The following is a 20,866-nucleotide window of genomic DNA, read 5'->3' on the forward strand; positions in this document are numbered from 1 at the left end:
TTTTTTTTTCTCCCATCATGTATTACACAATGGACTGTTCTGTCCTCAGTCTCTGCTCTTTTGGTCTTGGAGCAGCTGCATTTTCTGCTTTACGATTTTGTTTATCCAATTCTGCAATTGTTACTGGATTATTCTCTGTGCTGAATGTATTGGAATCAGGTGTCTGGGCTAAGAGCTGGTATCAGACCATCAGGAGTTGTTCACAGTTTCATGTTGTGGAACTAACCTGTCCTGGAATATTTTTTTCATAAACGTCTTTTCAGTGATTGATAATGAGACAGCTCACGGTCTCAGTGTTACAAGGAGGCAGCGCAATGTCCTCCGTCCACAATAATATGGTTCAGTTTAACTGGGATTTCAATGTATTTATTGGTTATCACTATTCCGAAAGTTTATTTCATTGTGTGTGTATCTGACGCCGCTTCAGATGTCTGCCTATTGAACTAAGTTTGCAGCTGATCCTTTTACACCTCATTCTCTGCTTCACTGTCGATGAATTCACTGTAAAATGCAATGTTTTGATGTTATGTTGTATCAGTTTGCACTTTATCTGTTGGAATCATGGGCCCTTCTATTTATCTGCAGACTTTCAGCAGCAGCGGTGATGTTGGCGTTTTGTTAATTGAACAATGCCGCCATCTAACGCTGTACTTTGTAATTACAGGAGAAGGAATTTCAATTGTTGTGAGGTGTGTCTGGAAGTGGCATTCAATTCTATTCATTCCATGCATTGTAGATGAAGTGAACAGTGTAGGTGAACAGGTGGAGAACGGGATGATCTGTAGAAACATTAAACCGTTCACAGAGACTTCACCATTAAACAAACTTACACTAAGAATAGGATCTTTGGAACACGGGGCTGGTGAGGAGAAAGCAGGCGCAGGATGTTAGGATTTACTCGGATGTCAAAAGGGGCATTGAGAAAGAAATTAGAGAGAGCGGAGAGTTAGAGAGGAGCGACAGAGAACGCGACTGAGAAGGAAAATGAGAGAGAGGGGGCAGAAGAAACGAGAGACAGACAGACAGACGCACACACACTCAGAATGAGAGCGAGAGGGGAAGAGAGAGAGAGAGAGCAGCAGCGGTGTGAATAATTCATCGGAATGAACTGCGAAACTTCCAGTACAATTGTGAAGAGGAAATGTGACTTCAAGGTTTTATTAGGATGTTGTCAGATTGTGAGAGTTTTATTGTACTCTCTCCGGGTGTGTTTATCACGATCAGATCCTCAGTCTGTTTATGTGAGTGTTCCTTTTACTTGTTTACTGACTGAATACATGGACATAAATCAAATGTATTTGAAGAATAAAATCAGTGATTTTTTGATCGCAGTGAATTATTAGAATACTGTATTCTAGAGAATGTATATTTCAGCTTAATTCAACAAAGAACGGGGCAAATTTAATCAATGCATTTTCATTTAATTTCAGTTGCATGTGCAAAGTAAATTTGTTGTACACATTATGTAGCCAACGAACTATTCACTGACACCAATAATCACAAAAATATAATGGTTGAATTTATTAATTGGATTGTGAGTTGGACCTATCGATCAGATTTCCTCCAACACTCTGCTGCAGTCTCTCCCTGTGAATCCCAGCCTCTCCTCCCACTGCATTGAATCCTCTGTCTCCTCATCCGTTACTTCTGTTTATCCGCTTTCACAAACCATCTGCTCCTGTCTCCCCTCCAGCTCCGACATGTCCTTTTCTTTGTCTCCCTCCCAATTTCACTCACTGGCTCGGCCCACAGCTGCCCCTTCCAAACCGATTCGAAGTATAAAACTTACCGACGCGGATATTGGTCTTTCCCGTTTTGTGCCGGCCCCTGTCGGCTCTCTTCATCCAGAGCAACAAACCAGCAGCACCTCCCGTTGTCCCCTCACCTTCTCGGCCATCAGTCACTGTCCCTTCTGTCTGGAACCCAAATCCGCATTTCATCGGTTCAGGAAAGCACCTTCTCCCTTCCCCACCGGCACTGCGCCCTCTCTCGGCCCTTCCATTGGATCCGGTGTTCAATTTATTCACTTTCTGCATCAATTTCCCAATTCATTGTTTATAATTGTGTTTAAAAACATTTCTCCGCCCGAAAGCGCTGCCCAGGTCAGTGAATCAGTTTCCACCGTTTGATGCAGCAACAAAGCTGGAAATTTCACCCCAGATCATCTCAAACTGCTGCTTTGTCTCCAGGTCTGATCAGTAATTTCTCTCCTTCCTTTTCTCTCTCTTACAGTTAACTTGGTGGCGATTGTAATCCTGTCCCGAGGAAAGTGCGGTCTCTCCAAATGTATCACTCGCTACCTGGTGGGAATGGCGGCGGCCGATCTCCTGGTCGTTATCACTGATGTCATAATGTGGCGCATTGCTGAGATATATTTCCCAGTTTCATTCTTGACCATTACCCCCGTGTGTCGTTTCATTCTCAACCTGAGTTTTGCAGTCACAGTGGCCTCTGTCTGGTTTACAGTGGTTTTCACCTTTGATCGATTTGTGGCCATTTGTTGTCAGAAGCTGAAAACAAAATATTGCACCGAGAAAACGGCGGCTGTTGTTATCGGGGTGGTGAGTGCGCTGAGCTGTTTGCTGAACATTCCCTGCTACTTTGTAATTGGCCCGGAATATATAATGGACAATGTACCCCGGGGTTGTGTCTTCAAACCGACCTTTTTCACTTCACCCACATTTGCTGCGTTTGACTTGTTTCATCTTGTGTTAACTCCTTGTCTCCCATTCATTCTGATTTTGCTGTTCAATGTTCTCACTGCCAGGCACATTTTAGCGGCCAGCAGAGCCCGCAGGGGACTCCGGGGCCGCAGCAATGGAGGAAATCACAAGGATCCAGAGATGGAGAACCGAAGGAAATCCATCGTTTTACTCTTCAGTATATCAGGCAGTTTTATATTGTTATGGAGCGCAGAAGTTTTTTATTTTATCTCTCTGCGTATAACAGACGCCCAGTTCTATACGGTCAGTGACATTGAGTCAGCCGGATTCATGCTTCAACTTCTCAGTTCCTGCACCAACACGTGTATTTATGCTGTGACCCAGACTAAATTCAGAGAGGAGCTGAAGAACGGGCTTAAATACCCACTGAATCTAATTGTTACATTAGTTAAATCATAGAAACGTCTGAAGACTTTCCATCCGAAATTAAATAAAAAGTCAATTAGAGTCAATTAGAGTTTCACGTTTGGCGGTGGCGTGAGACGGGCGGTAGCGGATCGGGCGCCCGTTATTCACCGCGCCTGATTTTACTATCTATTGACATCAATGAGTTCACTAAAGTAACTGATATCAATCGAATACTTTAAATAAATTTGGAAAAAAGCAGACAGGAATTATATTTTACCCGACAAATGCGGTGTTTGTGAAATGATACAAGATGTGATTCTAACATGAAATTATTTGCTGTTATTAGTCTGGAAATAATATGATTTCAATATTAAATGTTTAATCCTGAAATGAATAAAATCAAAGCCTCCTTTTCGATTGATGATTATTTCCCATCACACACACTGCCCGGTGGGATGGACTGAAGGTGAGCTGTCAGGGTCAGACAGCGTCCTGTTCATTGGGACATTTGTTTTGACCAGAACAGAATAATAATGGACCAACACCCGGACCGTTACTAACTGGTAAAATATTAATGTAATTTCAAACTCCAGTGGGGAGTTCCGGAGATCCTTTCCTCTCTGAGCTGCTGTGCAGCAATGTTTACTCAGTGCAGGGAGTTTAATGGGACATGAGGCTGGGCCTGGTTACACAGATCTATGAGGAAACCTCCTGATACATTTCTGAGACAATCAGGGGCCGGGAGATTTCTCACGGCCTCAGCAGGCGAAGGGAAAGCTCTCCGGCTCATCCTTACTCCAAAAAATATAAGTTAAAAATAAACTTCTCAGTGTTCTGGATCACTCAATGCCCATCGATAGGGCGGCTCCTCCTCCCATTCGTCACCAAATTTAAATACTGTCCCAGATACGTCATAATACTCTGATTTACATATTACACGTGGTCTGACCCGGAAACAGGTGGGTGTTGCTCCGGCCGCTCTTCTCAGGACCCGACCCACGGTGGCGGAGGCAGGAACTCCAACGTTAAAGGGGCGGTAAGTGACCTGACACCATTTACTCGCCTCTACCACCCCATTTCCGCCAGGCGGGGATACTTAAAATCGGCCACACCTTTCCTGACCTCCGCCCTAATATCAATCTTCGAAGACCACAAGCTGGTCCATTGTCTCAAACTACACCGGTTCACAACACGTGCAGGGAAATTTTCACCATCGCTGGGGGCTGAAATGGTGGAGCGGATCACCCCCCCCCCCCGTCCCCCCGCTGAAAGAACCGGCCCGATTTTAATTTCTGCTCCGTCAGTTTACCGCCCAAGCAGTGAAGGTGAAATTACCCCCTACGTCTCTGACCCCAAGGTTCTACAGGTGTGTGAAAGACATCAGACAGTGTTTGCCAAACACTAACATGAATGTGGGCGAATGGATCCATGTATTCGGGTAAAAGGGGATAACCCCCATCCACAGAGACAGGATCCCTATACCATGGAGTCGAAGAGGGGTGCACCCCCGACAGCAGTGGGACACACTGAAGCGAGGTGCGGCCCAGGCAAAGGCTTTATGGGGAAAGGCCACTGTGTAAGGCTATTTCACCTTGTATTGTACATCATGTCCGAGAAAATATATACTGTGTTGAATTGTAAAAATGGAATCGTCGTGTGCACAATCTTTATTGATTATTTTGAATTGTAACTGTCATATTTACATTGAACTGTGTGCATCCTTAAATTTTATGAAATAAACTATATTTTGAAATACAAAAAAAAGTTCCAGTCTCGCCGTCTCTGTTGTTATTGGACAGTGAAGAGAGTAAACACTGCCAGACTGTAAAGATGCGGGGAGTAATACAAAGAGCATCTATTGGGACTGTCGAGGAGCAAAGGGGCTTTGGTGTCAAGGTACACCAAACAATAAAAGTCCATTACTTTTACTTCGAGCCTGTCGTATCCCAAAGAATAGAAAGATATGCTGTTAGGGTTAGATGAAGAAGGGTGACAGGAGGCTCATGCAGAGCATAAACACCGGCCTTCTGTACATTCACTTGGCACCAAGTGAGAAATAGGAGAATTTTCTTAATGGTGAGAAACTAGGGACTGTAGAGGAGCAAAGGGGTTTAGGTGTCCAGGTACACCAATCACAAAAAGCGAGTGCACATGTACCAAAATAATTTTAAATTTCGAGGCTGTCGTATCCCAAGGTACCACTGTCAGGTACTTCGCCAATTCTCTGGAAATTGCTGATACAATCAGGCCCCACAGCCTCCCTCGCTGGTCCATTCCATACATCTGCATTAAAAAAAGGTACATTCAAGCATTCTGCTCATCCTATGCCCCAGGTAGATAAGACTAATAGTGGCGGGAGGACCCAGACCATCAGCCTTATGTGAGTTTAGACATTTCTGTTTTAAATTCAGATTATTGTATTTGCAGGTTTTTTTTCCCTTTTTTTGGAACATTTCTAATTTTATTTCATTCTTGCACATTTTGCATTTTAAACAAATTCTCCAAACCCTGTGCGCAGTGAGTGCTGAATCCGGGCCCTTTGATTGACAGCTCTCTCCTCCCCCCGTCTCCTGGGCTGACACCTTCCACCACGTGACACTCTGAAGCGTCACTCACCTTTGCGCGCTGACGTCACGAGGCGGAGGTGCCGCTCGGGCCAGAGGGATGCCGCACATGCGCCGCGCGGTTCCTGTGCCGCTTTCCCTTAGCAACAGGCCGGCGCCGGGAAGATGATGGCGGGCGGGCGGTGCTGTGGGCGGGGGCGAGGCCGACAGAGGGAGGGCCCGCACCCGGGAGTGGCCTGAGAGGGGAGGGTGGGGAGACGGGGGAAGTTACTCGGGGCCTCCTGCGGGCCTCGTGAATCTCCACTCTGTCAGCGGCCGGTGTCGAGCTGGGCTCGGGGGGGAGTCACTCTCCCGCCTCCCCGTCAAACGGGCCGTGGGTCGGAGCCCAAAAGTGAGCGAGAATCAAACAGCACAGAGAGAGGCCGCTCGGCCCATCGCGCCTGTGCCGGCCCTGTGAAAGAGGCCGCTCGGCCCATCGCGCCTGTGCCGGCCCTGTGAAAGAGCGATCCCATTAGCCCCACTCCCCCCTGCTCTTTCCCCACAGTCCCGCAAATTTCCCCCCTTCAAGGATTGACCCGATTCCCTTTTGAAAGTTATTATTGAATCTGCTCCCACCGCCCTTTCAGGCAGTGAATTCCAGATCAGAACAACTCGCTGCCTAAAAACATTCTCCTCATCTCCCTCTGGCTCTTTTCCCAATTCCCTTCAATCTGTGTCCTCTGGTTACCGACCCTCCCGCCAGTGGCAACAGTTTCTCCCCATCGACTCCATCAAAACCCCTCCTCATTTTCAACCCCTCCATTAAATCTCCCCTTAACCGTCTCTGCTCGAAGGAGGACAATCCCAGTTTCTCCAGTCTCTCCCGGTAACTGAAGTCTCTCATCCCCGGTACCATTCTGTTAAATCTCCCCTGAACCTTCTCTGCTCCAAAGAGAGTAATCCCAGCTTCTCTATTCTCTCCTCATAATTATTATCATTTATTAAGTGGGTTGTGCTGGGTATCTGGAAGCTGTAATTCGGTGAGTAGAAAGCAGTGGGAGGATAAGCCTGCAGATTGATTTTGGGAGATGGTGAAGACGGTGATCGTGGATTCAGACAAGGGAGGGAGATGGTCTTTGAGACCGTCCGTGCTCTGTTGTAAGATCTCATTGTGTGTGTCTTCTTCCAGCCGTTCCCATTTGGACCTGTGACCTGACTGGCGGAGTCTGCGACCTCAACTGCTGCTGTGACCCTGACTGTTCCCCCGCGGACATCAATGTCTTCCCCACCTGTCTGCCGGGCAGTGAACCGGAAGTTTCTGTTCATGTGTTACTACATTGGCACCCGGTCCGACAAAGCTTCGATTTTAAGACCCTCGTCCTCGTTTTCAAATCCCTCCATGGTCCTCACCCTCTCCACATCTCTGTCACCTCCTCCAACCGATTTATTCTCCACCGACAACCCCATGTCACTCCAACCTATCATGGAATCGAACCCACCCATTTATCTCCTCCCACACACCATTGACACTCTGCGCACAGTCAGTGCTGGGACACTCAATCCTGTTATACGCACAGTCAGTGCTGGGACACTCAGTCCTGTTATACACACAGTCAGTGCTAGGACACCCTGTCCTGCTATCAACACAATCAGTGCTGGGACACTCAGTCCTGTTATACACAGAGTCAGTGCTGGGACACTCAGTCCTGTCAATACACACAGTCAGTGCTGGGACACTCAGTCCTGTTGTACACAGAGTCAGTGCTGGGACACTCAGTCCTATTATACACAGAGACAGTGCTGGGACACTCAGTCCTGTTATACACAGTCAGTGCTGGGACACTCAGTCCTGTCAATACACACAGTCAGTGCTGGGACACTCAGTCCTGTTATACACACAGTCAGTGCTGGGACACTCAGTCCTATTATACACAGAGACAGTGCTGGGACACTCAGTCCTGTTATACACAGTCAGTGCTGGGACACTCAGTCCTGTCAATACACACAGTCAGTGCTGGGACACTCAATCCTGTTCCACACAGTCAGTGCTGGGACACTCAATCCTGTTCTACGCACAGTCAGTGCTGGGACACTCAATCCTGTTCCACACAGTCAGTGCTGGGACACTCAATCCTGTTCCACACAGTCAGTGCTGGGACACTCAATCCTGTTCTACGCACAGTCAGTGCTGGGACACACAGTCATGTTATACACACAGTCAGTGCTGGGAAAGTCAGTCCTTTTACACACACAGTCAGTGCTGGTACACTCAGTCCTGTTATACATACAATCAGTGCTGGGACAGTCAGTCCTTTTATACATACAGTCAGTGCTGGGACATTCAGTCCTGTTATACACACAATCACTGCTGGGACACTAAGTCCTGTTATACACACAGTCAGCGCTGGGACATTCAGTCCTGTTATACACACAGTCAGTGCTGGGACAATCAATCCTGTTATACGCACAGTCAGTGCTGGGACACTCAATCCTGTTATACACACAGTCAGTGCTGGGACACTCAGTCCTGTTGTACACACATTCAGTGCTGGGACACCCTGTCCTGCTATCAACACAGTCAGTGCTGGGACACTCAGTTCTGTTTTCCACAGTCAGTGCTGGGACACTCAGTCCTGTTGCACATACATTCAGTGCTGGGATACCCTGTCCTGCTATGAACACAGTCAGTGCTGGGACACTCAGTTCTGTTTTCCACACAGTCAGTGCTGGGACACTCAGTCCTGTTATACACAGTCAGTGCTGGGACACTCAGTCCTGTCAATACACACAGTCAGTGCTGGGACACTCAATCCTGTTCCACACAGTCAGTGCTGGGACACTCAGTCCTCTTATACACACAGTCAGTGCTGGGACACTCAGTCCTATTATACACAGAGACAGTGCTGGGACACTCAGTCCTGTTATACACAGTCAGTGCTGGGACACTCAGTCCTGTCAATACACACAGTCAGTGCTGGGACACTCAGTCCTCTTATACACACAGTCAGTGCTGGGACACTCAGTCCTGTCAATACAAACAGTCAGTGCTGGGACACTCAATCCTGTTCCACAGAGTCAGTGCTGGGACACTCAGTCCTCTTATACACACAGTCAGTGCTGGGACACTCAATCCTGTTCCACACAGTCAGTGCAGGGACACTCAATCCTGTTCTACGCACAGTCAGTGCTGGGACACTCAATCCTGTTCCACACAGTCAGTGCTGGGACAGTCAGTCCTTTTATACATACAGTCAGTGCTGGGACATTCAGTCCTGTTATACACACAATCAATGCTGGGACACTAAGTCCTGGTATACACACAATCAATGCTGGGACACTAAGTCCTGTTATACACACAGTCAGCGCTGGGACATTCAGTCCTGTTATACACACGGTCAGTGCTGGGACAATCAATCCTGTTATACGCACAGTCAGTGCTGGGACACTCAGTCCTGTTATACACACAGTCAATGCTGGGACACTCAGTCCTGTTATACACACAGTCAGTGCTGGGACACTCAGTCCTGTTAAACACACAGTCAGTGCTGGGACACTCAGTCCTGTTATACACACAGTCAGTGCTGGGACATATTGGATATATTGACCTTGGAGGGGGTACAGTGCAAATTCACCAGAATGACACTGGGGCTTGAAGGGTTCAATTATAAGGACCAGTTGCATCAACTTGGTTTGCATTCCCTTGAGTTTAGAAGGTTGAGGGGTGATCTGATCCAGATATTTAAAATTATAAAGGGATTCGATAGGGTAGAAATAGAAACTATTTTCTCTCGTCGGTGAATCCAGAACAAGAGGACATAAACTTAAATTTAGAGCTCGGGTGTCTTGGATTGAAATCAGGAAACTCTTTCCCACACAAGGGTCGTGGAAATCTGCTCAGCCTGATTGAAGTGGACCGTGTGATATAATAGAATTTTCTGTCCTGTCAGAGTTGGACATTTGTCGATCCATCTTTTAAAATGGTGGAGGAACTCAGTTCTAATATGGATTCCACTCACTTCATCATGAGTCCTCAAACTGCTTCTCTTATCATCAAGATATCAAGGACTGGACACACTGTGTTTGAAAGAAAGCTGATTAATTTGACACTTGTACAGAATATTAATAATCCCTTTAACTGGGCTGGAGTTTAACATCAGAAACAAACCCCAACTGTCAGAATGAACATGGTTCAGTCCTGGATGTGATTAACAGCAGGAATAACAGCAGAATCCAACCCCTGCAGTCACATGTGAACTCGCTGGTGACTCAGCAGGTGGGATGATTGAGTGAATCCCATCCCACACACTGAGCAGGTGATCGGCCTCTCCCCAGTGTGAATACGTTCATGTCTCAGCAGATCCCAAGTTCTTTTAAAGCTCTTCTCACAGTTAGAACATTTAAAGGGTCTCTTATCAGTGTGAACAAGTTGGTGTTCAATGAGGCCGGATGAACAAGTGAATTCCTTCCCACACACGGATCAGGTGAATGGCCTCTCCCCAGTGTGAACTCGCTGGTGTGTCAGCAGGGTGGATGACTGAGTGAATCTCTTCCCACATATGAAGCAGGTGAACGGCCTCTGCCCTGTGTGAACTCGCTGGTGTGTAAGCAGGGTGGATGACTGAGCGAATCCCTTCCCACATATGAAGCAGGTGAATGGCCTCTCCCCAGTGTGAACTTGCTGATGTCTCAGCAGGTGGGATGATCGAGTGAAACTCTTCCCACACACGGAGCAGGTGAACAGCCTCTCCCCACTGTGAACTCGCTGGTGTGTCAGTAGGCTGGATGACCGAGTGAATCCCTTCCCACACACGGAGCAGGTGAACGGCCTCTCCCCAGTGTGAGTGCGTTGGTGTGTCAGCAGATCACTTTTTCTTTTAAAGCTTTTCTCACAGACAGAGCATTTAAAAAGTCTCTTATCAGTGTGAACAAGCTGATGTTCAATGAGGTGGGAAGATTGAGTGAATCCGCTCCCACACACGGAGCAGGTGAACGGCCTCTCCCCAGTGTGAATTCGCTGGTGTGTCAGCAGGTTGGATGACTGAATGAATCCCTTCCCGCACTTAGTGCAGGTGAACGGCGTCTCCCCAGTGTGAGTGCGTTGGTGTGTCAGCAGATCACTTTTTCTTTTAAAGCTCTTCTCACAGACAGAACATTTAAAAAGTCTCTTATCAGTGTGAACAAGTTGATGTTCAGTGAGGTGGGATGACTGAGTGAATCCGCTCCCACACACGGAGCAGGTGAACGGCCTCTCTCCAGTGTGTCTGCGTCGATGTGTTTCCAGCCGGGATGATTAACTGAATCCCCTCCCACAGTCCCCACATTTCCACGGTTTCTCCATGGTGCGGGTGTCCTTCTCTCTCTCCACGTTGGAGATCAGTAGAAGTCTCGTCTGCACAGAGAACACGTGTCTCGTTTCTCCCCACTGTGAATGGTATGATGTTTCTTCAGGCTGTGTAACTGGTGAAAGCTCTTCCCACAGTCAGTGCACTGGAACACTCTCAATCGGGTGTGTGTGTCTCGCTGCTATTCCAGTCACAGTGATGTTTGAAATCTTTTCCACAGATAGAACAGATCAACATTTCTCCTATATTTTAAGGCCGATAATCTTCAGGTGCTGGTGAATGGAGTCAGATCTTGACGTGATGTTTGGTTTGAGTTTCTCGTCTGCAAATCCGCCCCTTGTAATACCCTGTAAAAGGAGATAACAAAAGTCCTCACTGTGAATACAGGATAGAAATTCAGAACAGGCAATTCCAGTTCCTGTGGAACATTCTTCCCGCTCATTCCCCCAGACTGTAAATCCCCGTCCCACACACTCACCCTCCTCCCTCTGCTGAAACCCAAACCCATTGCACCACCTCTGTTGTGGGAAAAATCACCACTCGGAGTCAGACTTAAAGATTCAACATGCAGTTTATTGGACAAAGCTTTGGGAGAAGACTGGACATTCCGCAATGCACGCAGATACCTTCTCAACTTTAAAATGGTTGTCATGCTTTTTTATACCTTTGAAATACAGATTTCAGTAGCTTTTACATCATTAATCTTGATTACACACATTAACCAATTAAGTCCGCACAGCAACAACGGACAGTTTACACATTAACCAATTAAGTCCGCATAGCAACAACGGACTGCTTACGCATTAACCAATTAAGTCCGAACAACTATTATCACCTTAAGACAGCATGCCTTTGTTTCATGCAGTCTGGTTCTATAGTTTTATCAGTTCGTTGTGAAATGTCCTTTGTATTCCCAGACTGTAAGCCAGTTCTGGAATGTACAAACTCAACACTTTTAACTGTCTTTCCCACAGTCACAGAATCCATTTTGTTTAATAGTGTCCCTTTGTTTAATAGAATCCATTTTGTTTAAGAGTGTCCATTTTATTAGTAGTTAAGCGTTATATTTAAGCTTTTAATTAAGGTTAGTCTAATCTACACAAAGCGCATTTCAGTGTGGTTTGAGGGTAAATACCACTGTCGTGTACCCATAAGTCACTTCATCGTTGCCTTTAATTCAACAGACCAAAATCCACGCTAACAGATTACATCTGCAGTACATATGGTAACTGGATTGTGGAACAGACACGAGAGAACCTAGCCCAGATACAGGCAGGGGAAGTACCCTTATGAATAACGAATCAACAAACTGAGGGTGAGCCTGACCTGTGGGCATGATGGAGGTGGTACCTCCAAGTGGCTGTTACCAAACAAGAACATCACCCCTTGCCAATTCAGGGCAATGGTGCGGGTGTACCCCACTCAAGTGGAGTGTAAACCTGACGGAGGAAGGCTCCTAGGGTTGGTACTAGTAATAGTGGTAATGGCACCCGAAACCCAAGGACGAGAGGTGTAACAAGAATATTGGGGTAATGAAGGACGGAATGCACATATCCCATCACAATATGTTACCATATGCTGAAAAAAAAATATTTAAAGGGAACCACTCAGTGGTTCCCCTCCCTCTCCTCCCCTGAAGGTGCTGACTCTGACTGGGTTCAGTTCTACACTCACTGGTTCCCCTCCCTCTCCTCCCCTGAAGTTGCTGACTCTGGTTGGATTCAGTTCCACACTCACTGATTCCCCTCTCCTCTCCTGAATATGCTGACTCTGGCTGTGTGTATATGCTCTGCCCCTCATTTCCACACAATGTCCCTCCCGAGAGCTGCCTGTATGCCATCCATCTGTGATATCTCCCAATTTTGGCGACAGACTCTCCCTGACCAGTCACCATTTCTCCTTCATTTAAAGATTTTCCTTGACCTATCACAATTTCTCCTTCATTTTCAGACACTCCCTGATCAAACACAATTTCTCCTACATTTATAGACGCTCCCTGACCCTTCAGCATTTCTCCTTCATTTGCAAACTCTCCCTGACCCGTCAGCATTTCCCTTCATTAATAGACACTCCCTGACCCATCACTGTTTCTCCTTCAGATGTCGACACTCCCTGACCTGTCAACAATTCTCCTGCATTCACAGACACTCCCGGACCAATCACCGTTCCTCCTTCATTTACAGACACCCCCGGACCAATCACCATTTCGCCTTCATTTACAGACACTCCCGGACCAATCACCGTTCCTCCTTCATTTACAGACTCTCCCTGAACGTCACCATTTCGCCTTCATTTACAGACACCCCCTAACCAGTCACCATTTCTCCTTCATTTACAGACACCCCCTGACCAGTCACCATTTCTCCTTCATTTACAGACACCCCCTGACCAGTCACCATTTCGCCTTCATTTACAGACACTCCCGCACCAGTCACCGTTCCTCCTTCATTTACAGACACCCCCTGACCAGTCACCATTTCTCCTTCATTTGCAGACACCCCCTGACCAATCACCATTCCTCCTTCATTTACAGACACCCCCTGACCAGTCACCATTTCGCCTTCATTTACAGACACCCCCTGACCAATCACCATTCCTCCTTCATTGACAGAAACCCCCTGACCAGTCACCATTTCGCCTTCATTTTCAGACACTCCCTGATCAAACACAATTTCTCCTACATTTATAGACGCTTCCTGACCCTTCAGCATTTCTCCTTCATTTACAAACTCTCCATGACCCGTCAGCATTTCCCTTCATTAATAGACGCTCCCTGACCCATCACTGTTTCTCCTTCAGATATGGACACAACCTGACCTGTCAACAATTCTCCTGCATTTACAGACACTCCCGGACCAATCACCGTTCCTCCTTCATTTACAGACACTCCCGGACCAATCACCATTCCTCCTTCATTTACAGACACTCCCGGACCAGTCACCATTCCTCCTTCATTCACAGACACCCTCTGACAAGTCACCATTTCTCCATCATTTACAGACTCTGCCTCATCTGTCACCATTTCTCCCTCCTTTATGGACACTCCGTAACCCGTCACCATTTCGCCTTCATTTTTAGACACTCCCTGACCTGTCACCATGTTTTCTCCCATTTATAATACTCCCTTACCAGAAACCATTTCACCTTCATTTATAGACAATCCCTGACCTGTCACCATTTCTCTTTCATTTATAGATATTCCCTGACCCTTCACCGTTTTTCCTTCATGGAGAGACACTCCCTTACCAGACAACATGTTTCCTTCATTTACAGACACTCACTAACCAAACAATTTTTCCTGGCACTTTACATGATTGTGGGGTTTATTCTGTATCTGTCAGTCTCTGATCCTGTACAAGAGTTTGGTGTTTATTCTATATTTTTCACTCTCTGGTACTGTGTGTGAGTTGGGGTTTATTCTGTGCCTGTCTGTCTCTGGTACTGTGTGTGAGTGTGGGATTCATTCTGTATCTATCAGGCTCTGGTACTGTGTGTGAGTGTAGGTTTTATTCTGTATCTGTCTGTCTCTGGTACTGTGTGTGAGTGTAGCTTTTATTCTGTGTCTGTCTCTGGTACTGTGTGTGAGTGTGGGGTTTATTCTCTATCTGTCCATCTCCGATACTGTAGATGTGTTTGGTGTTTATTTTGTATTTATCTGTCTCTGGTACAGTATATGAGGTTGGGCTTTATTCTGTATCTGTCAGTCTCTGGTATTGTGTGTGAGTATAAGATTCATTCTGTATAAGTCAGTCTCTGATACTGTACATGAGTGTGAGGTTTATTCTGTATCTGTCAGTCTCTGGAACTGTGTGTCAGTGTGGGGTTTATTCTGTAATTGTGTGTCTCTGATACTGTCGATGTGTTTGGGGTTTATTCTGTATCTGTCTGTCTCCGATACTGTGAATCCCAAATTCACACATTCCGTATCTGTCAGTCTCTGGTACTGTATATGAGTGTGGGGTTTATTCTGTATCTGTCAGTCTCTGGTGCTGCATATGAGTGTGGGGTTTATTCTGTATCTGTCAGTCTCTGGTGCTGTGTGTGTGTGGGATTCATTCTGTGCCTATCAGTCTCTGGTACTGTATATGAGTGTGGGGTTTATTCTGTATCTGTCAGTCTCTTGAGCTGCAAATGAGTGGGGGGTATATACTGTATCTGTCAGTCTCTGGTACTGGAAATGAGTGTGGGGTTTATTCAGTGTATGTCAGTCTCTGGTACCTTGTGTGAATTTGGGATTCATTCTGTATCTGTCAGTCTCTGGTACTGTGTGTGAATTTGGGATTCATTCTGTATCTGTCTGTCACTGGTACTGCAAATGAGTGTGGGGTTTATTCTTTATTCGTCTGTTTCTGGTACTGTATATGAATGTGAGGATTATTCTGTATCTGTCAGTGTCTGGTACTGTGTGTGAGTGTGGGATTCATTCTGTGCCTGTCAGTCTGTGGTACTGTACGTGTGTGGGGTTTATTCTGTATCTGTCTGTAACAGGTACTGTATGCGAATGTCAGGTTTATTCTGCTTCTGTCTGTCTCTGGTGCTGTATATGAGTGTGCGGTTTATTCTGTATTTTTCAGTCTCTGATACTGTATATAAGTGTGGGGTTTATTCTGTACCTGTCTGTATCTGGTACTGCACATGAGTATGGGGTTTATTCTGTATCTGTCTGCCTTTGGTACTGTGTGTGAGTGTGGGATTCATTCTGTTTCTGTCTGTCTCTGGTACTGTGTGTGAGTGTGGGATTCATTCTGTTTCTGTCTGTCTCTGGTGCTGCATGTGAATGTGGGCTTTATTCTGTATCTGTCAGTCTCTGATACTGTATATGAGTTTAGGATACATTCTGTATCTGTCAGTCTCAGCCAATTTATCTCAGTCTGGGTTTTATTCTATAATTCAGTCTCTGAGACAATGTGCAAGTCTGGATTCATTCTGTGTTCTTATTTCAGTTTATATTATTGTATTTGAAACTATATCTTTAATACTTTAAAGTATATGCCATTTTTTATCAAGTGTTTAATTTGTAAATATTGATACACTTTTGGATTTTCTTTAATCAAACAATGTTTGTGAGTGTATTACATCTTCATCTCTGAACTCTGTTGTGAATGATAATGTACCTTTCAATCTCTCCATGGTGAAATTATTTAACTGGTATATAATGTGTAGCTCAGTCTATAATAATGGAATTAATTCTGTATCTCAGTCTGACACTGAGATTTTTGGACTGGAATGTAATATATAGCTCAGCCTGCACTAATAGAATTGATAATGTATCTATCAGTCTGTTACTGTATGAAATTTTTGGACTGGTGTGTAACATGTAGCTCAGTACATGCTAATGGAATTGATGTTGTATCTTGGAGTCTGATATGGTCTGACAGTGTTGGACTGCTATATAATGTTTGGCTCAGTCTGCACTAATGGAATTGATACATTATCTTTCAATCTGACACTAAGATTTTTGGACTGGCATGTTGTGTGTAACTCAGTCTGCAGTGATTTGACTTAGAGATTCATTCTGTATTTGTCTGACTGTGGTACTTTGTGATTCATTCTGATTCTGTCAGCCTGTGGTACTGTGTGTGAGTGTGGGATTCATTCTATATATGTCAGCCCCTTGTACTGTATCTGAATGAGATTCATTCTGTTCCTGTCAGTCTCTGGCACCATGTGTGAATTTGGGATTAATTCCATATCTGTCAGTCTCTGGTGCTGCATGTGAGTGAGACTTTCATTCCATTTCCATCAATCTCTGATACTGTATATAAGTGATATATATACTGTATCTGTCAGTCTGTGCTACTGTATGTGAGTGTGGGATTCATTCTGTATCTGTCAGTGAGTGGTACATTGTGTGAGTGAGGGATTCATTCAATATGTCAGTCTCTGGCACTGGATCTGAGTATGAGATTCATTCTTTATCTGTATCTAATTTGTATCTCATTTCACAGCATGGCATTCAAACCTGTATCTTTAATACATAAATGTATAAATAATTTTTCCCAGTGTTTAAGTGGTAAGTAATTATATACGTTAAAATGTGATGCTGTAGGTTATAATCAGAGAATCACTGCACTTTTTGGCTATGATTAAATCTGCATCAATGTGAACACAATTGTGATACAGTGTATCTTCCAAACTGACATGGTGACATGTTGAACTTATATACAATGTGTTGCTCAGTCTGCATAAATGGAATACTGTATATTTCAGTCTGAATCTGCATTGGTCTTTTGTATTGGTAATTAATATGTAGCTCAGTCTGCACTAATGGAATTGGTACTGTATCTTTCAATCTGACACTGAGATTTGTGGACTGGTCCCTAATTTGTAACTCAGCCTGCACTAATGTAGGTGACTGAGAGATTCATTTTGTATCCCTCAGTCCGTGATACTGTGTGGGATTCATTGTGTATCTTGTCAGTAGTGTGTTTGAGTTTGCGATTCATTTGATTTATACAGTCTCTGATGCTGTGTGAGTGTGGGATTCATACTTTATCTGCCAGTCTCTGGTACATTATGAGAGTTTGGGATACATTCTCTGTCAACATTGGTACCATAAGAGTGTGAGATTTATTCTGCATCTGTCTATAATTATTGTCTCAGATTACATTATGGTGTTCAATACTGCAGCTTTAATATCTTCATGTTTAAATAGTTTTTTTCATTTAATTGGTAAATATGGATATACTTTAGGATTTGGTGCTGGAGGTTTTTAATCAGATAATTTGTGTGCTTTTTGGACTACTATTAAATCAATATCTTTGTGTACTATTGTGAATGATAACATATATTTCAAACTGATATAGTGATTTTGGAATTGGTATATAATGTGCAGCTCAGTCTGTACTATTGTAATCGATACTGTGCATTTCAGTCTAATATTGTATGAGATTTTTGGACTGGTATGTAATGTGTATCTCAGTGTGCACGAATAGAATTGATACTGTGTCTTTACATCTCATACTATGTGTATTATAAACTGGTTTCTCATTTGTTTCTCAGGTTCGACTGTCACAACATTTCTCAGTCTGATACTCCACATGAGTTTTGGACATGTCTGCAGTTTGTACCTCATGATACATTAATCGAATGGATACTGCATGTATTAAACTCACATTTGTGAGTTGTGGGGTGGTATTCAATTCGAATCTCAGGGTACATTATTTGGGTTCATTCTGTCCCTTTCAATCGGGTACCATGTGTGATTTCTATCTGGTATTTAATGTTGCCCAATTGTGAGATTGACACAGTGCCTTTCAATCTGAGAGTGTGATTTTGACTGGGATTTTTGTATTTCCCTGTCAGCGGAACTGAGTTTGGGAGAAATGGAACAGTATCTACTTCACCTGCTCTGTTTGATGGTGGGATTGAAAATGTGTCTCTGGGTCTTGGGATCAGTGTGGTACTGACTACTTCTGCTATCTGAGACTGTGGAACTGATGACCTGTCTGTGACTCCGTGCTCTGTGTGTGTGATAATGTACTTACTGTGTGTGAGAAGGAGCTGGCTGCACTGTTTCTAGTGCCTCGGGTGGAGGAAACATCACATTTATTCTGGATCCTTCAAGGATTTGCCTGTGGAAAGAAAATTATCTCTTGTTACTCAGGAACAGGTGAGGTAGAAAATACAAAAGTGATCAGTTTAATATCTCTGTTAATGATCATTTTGAATATCCACAAATGAAAACCAGTGATACAAACAGTGTCAATGTCTGACTCCACTGCAGTACTGCAGCACTCAGCTTCTGCACACCCGGTGTGTTGGACGATTTTATAACAATTTAGTGACATCCAGACACAACACAACCCCTGCACTGATCCGTGAATGGGACTACCCGATGGGGCAGGGACCTTTGTACAGGTGAGGTTTCTCAACTCCTCTCCCATGGGACTAGCCGTTCACCCCAAACCAAACAACCGCTGTTTAAAATGTGTCCTTCACACTTCTCACCTGATGCCTGCAATAGATACTGCTTGTATAACTCCCCACATCCTGACTGTTCACTGTCCAGTAACAGGGTGAGACTGGAACTAAACCAGGAACATTCACTACTGATTTGGGGAGAGAAAGCAGCAATGATTTTAAATAGCAGGTTCTTCCCATTCTGTCTCCCTTACCCTGGACACACCCTGTGCACACACAGCCCGAGAATGACCTCTCCCTTCCCCCGCTCACTCCATGTTCCGGGACCAGTTCCTGATCCACTCCGCCTCTTACAAACAGCCCCCGGACTCCCCCTGCCCTTCCCCCGGACTCAATGCCGATCTCTGAGCCCATCTGCGGACACGGTCCCGAAGCGATGAGCTGCTGTAACGAGGCTGCTCTTTGCTCCCTTCCCCCGGGGGCCGTGATCTCTCCATTCCCGGCTGTTTTAAACCATCTTCTTCCGCTCACTGAGGGAATGGCGCCCACAGGCCGAGCTGGGGGAGGGCAGCGCGCATGCGCTCTTCTGCTCACCAACAACCAGCGCTGGGGGCGGGGCTGAGTCACGCATGCGCAGATATCTGGTTTAATTCTCAATACAAAAATCGATGGAAACTTTCCCCAATTGGAATTTTTCCGAGTCTGAGCAAAGGAAGTGGGTCTGGGGGAAAGGTCAGAGGGAATGGGGTCCACAGGCAGTGCAGGAACAGGCACCAGAATGGAAAACAGATGGGATTCCACCAGTGCCTAACGCTGGAATCCAGACTGACTTTACAATCTCCAACTATTAAACTAGATGTTTCCATCCCTGCTGTTTCTCTCGGTATCTTTTGATGGTAAAGAGTCTTTCAGAGATAAAGTGGGCGGCTGTGAAATGAGCCAATGGATTCTGTTCATTCTTGGTCCCTTTACTGATAAAGAAAATTGTGACTCCGGAACGGGAGGCCGGATTCCTCGAACCAATCCTGGAGAAACATGGGAGGAAAGTGGGAGTCGGTGTATTTGCTGGGACCGTGTCGGATTAATATCTGACGGCTACAGTCCCAGTTTATTTCAATCGGAGTGAAACTCTCGGTCACTGAGAGAAATACAGAAGGGCCCTGAGCTGCAAAATTTCAGAGGGTACAACATGCAAGAGAGGGTTAAATGCGTGACACTGTCCCTGAGAGTGGGATTAATAATGTGTCTGTCTCTGAAATAATATCAGTGAGAGATGAGACTGCATCTTCTGTCACTCCAGCTTGGAATGGCAATTGGAATGGAGAATTTTCCAATTTGTTACTGGGTGAAAACGGGACATTGCAGGTCAGTTTCTCTCTCTCTTTTGTACAACATATGAAGGTGGACTACTGCTGCTGAGCGTGATACAGAGACACTGATGGGAAGCGTATGGCTGATACTCTGCCTGTCTGTATCTCTCCAGCGCTGTACACGAAGGTGGGATACTGTTTGCTGAGTGTGAAACGGACACACTGAGAGGAAGTGTGAGAATGATACTTTGTCTGTGTGCCTGTCTCTGTCTGTCTCTTTATCTGTCCGTCTGTATTTCTCTATCTCTAGCGCTGTACATGAAAGCGGGATAGTGTTATTGAGCGTAATATGAACACCCTGTTGGAAGGTAAAGACTGATTCTGTGTCTGTGAACAGACCTCCGGTGCTGTTGGTGAGACGGTCACTGTCCCTTCTATTATGTATGAGCCGGTCGGACGGTGCATTTATCAGTCTCCAGTCCAGTAAGGAAAGGTGGAGAGAAACAGCCTGTAACTGTCTGACACTGGACTGCCTATGAATGTTGAATTTATTCAGTAACTGGCCGTCTCTGGGTGTTTAGAATGGGACGGATAGGACACCAGTTACTATTGTCTGTCAGTCAGTTTTGGAGGAGGGAGAGAAAGACAGAGAGACTGGAGGAGCCCAGGGCGGATTATTTGTATTATCGCCTCAACCAAACATATTTCTGTGTGCAGACAATGTAATAATGTAAAAC

At 45.3% G+C, this 20,866-nt stretch overlaps 2 protein-coding genes across 2 annotated transcripts in view; one reads left to right on the top strand and one right to left on the bottom strand.

The window, feature by feature from the left end:
* LOC137318362 (zinc finger protein 850-like) overlaps window positions 1-10,904 on the bottom strand; it is a gene marked incomplete at its 5' end in the record, with an annotated part of 98,777 nt that extends 87,873 nt beyond the window's left edge. The window contains 1 exon segment of the mRNA XM_067981248.1: window positions 10,089-10,904. Within this exon segment, the coding sequence (XP_067837349.1) occupies window positions 10,089-10,904 (816 nt within the window).
* Window positions 1-20,866, top strand: part of LOC137318386 (zinc finger protein 16-like) — a 254,149-nt gene that overhangs the window by 170,194 nt on the left and 63,089 nt on the right. The window lies entirely within an intron of this gene.

This window comes from Heptranchias perlo, unplaced genomic scaffold, assembly GCF_035084215.1.
Source record: "Heptranchias perlo isolate sHepPer1 unplaced genomic scaffold, sHepPer1.hap1 HAP1_SCAFFOLD_70, whole genome shotgun sequence".
Taxonomy (NCBI): Eukaryota; Metazoa; Chordata; class Chondrichthyes; order Hexanchiformes; family Hexanchidae; genus Heptranchias; species Heptranchias perlo.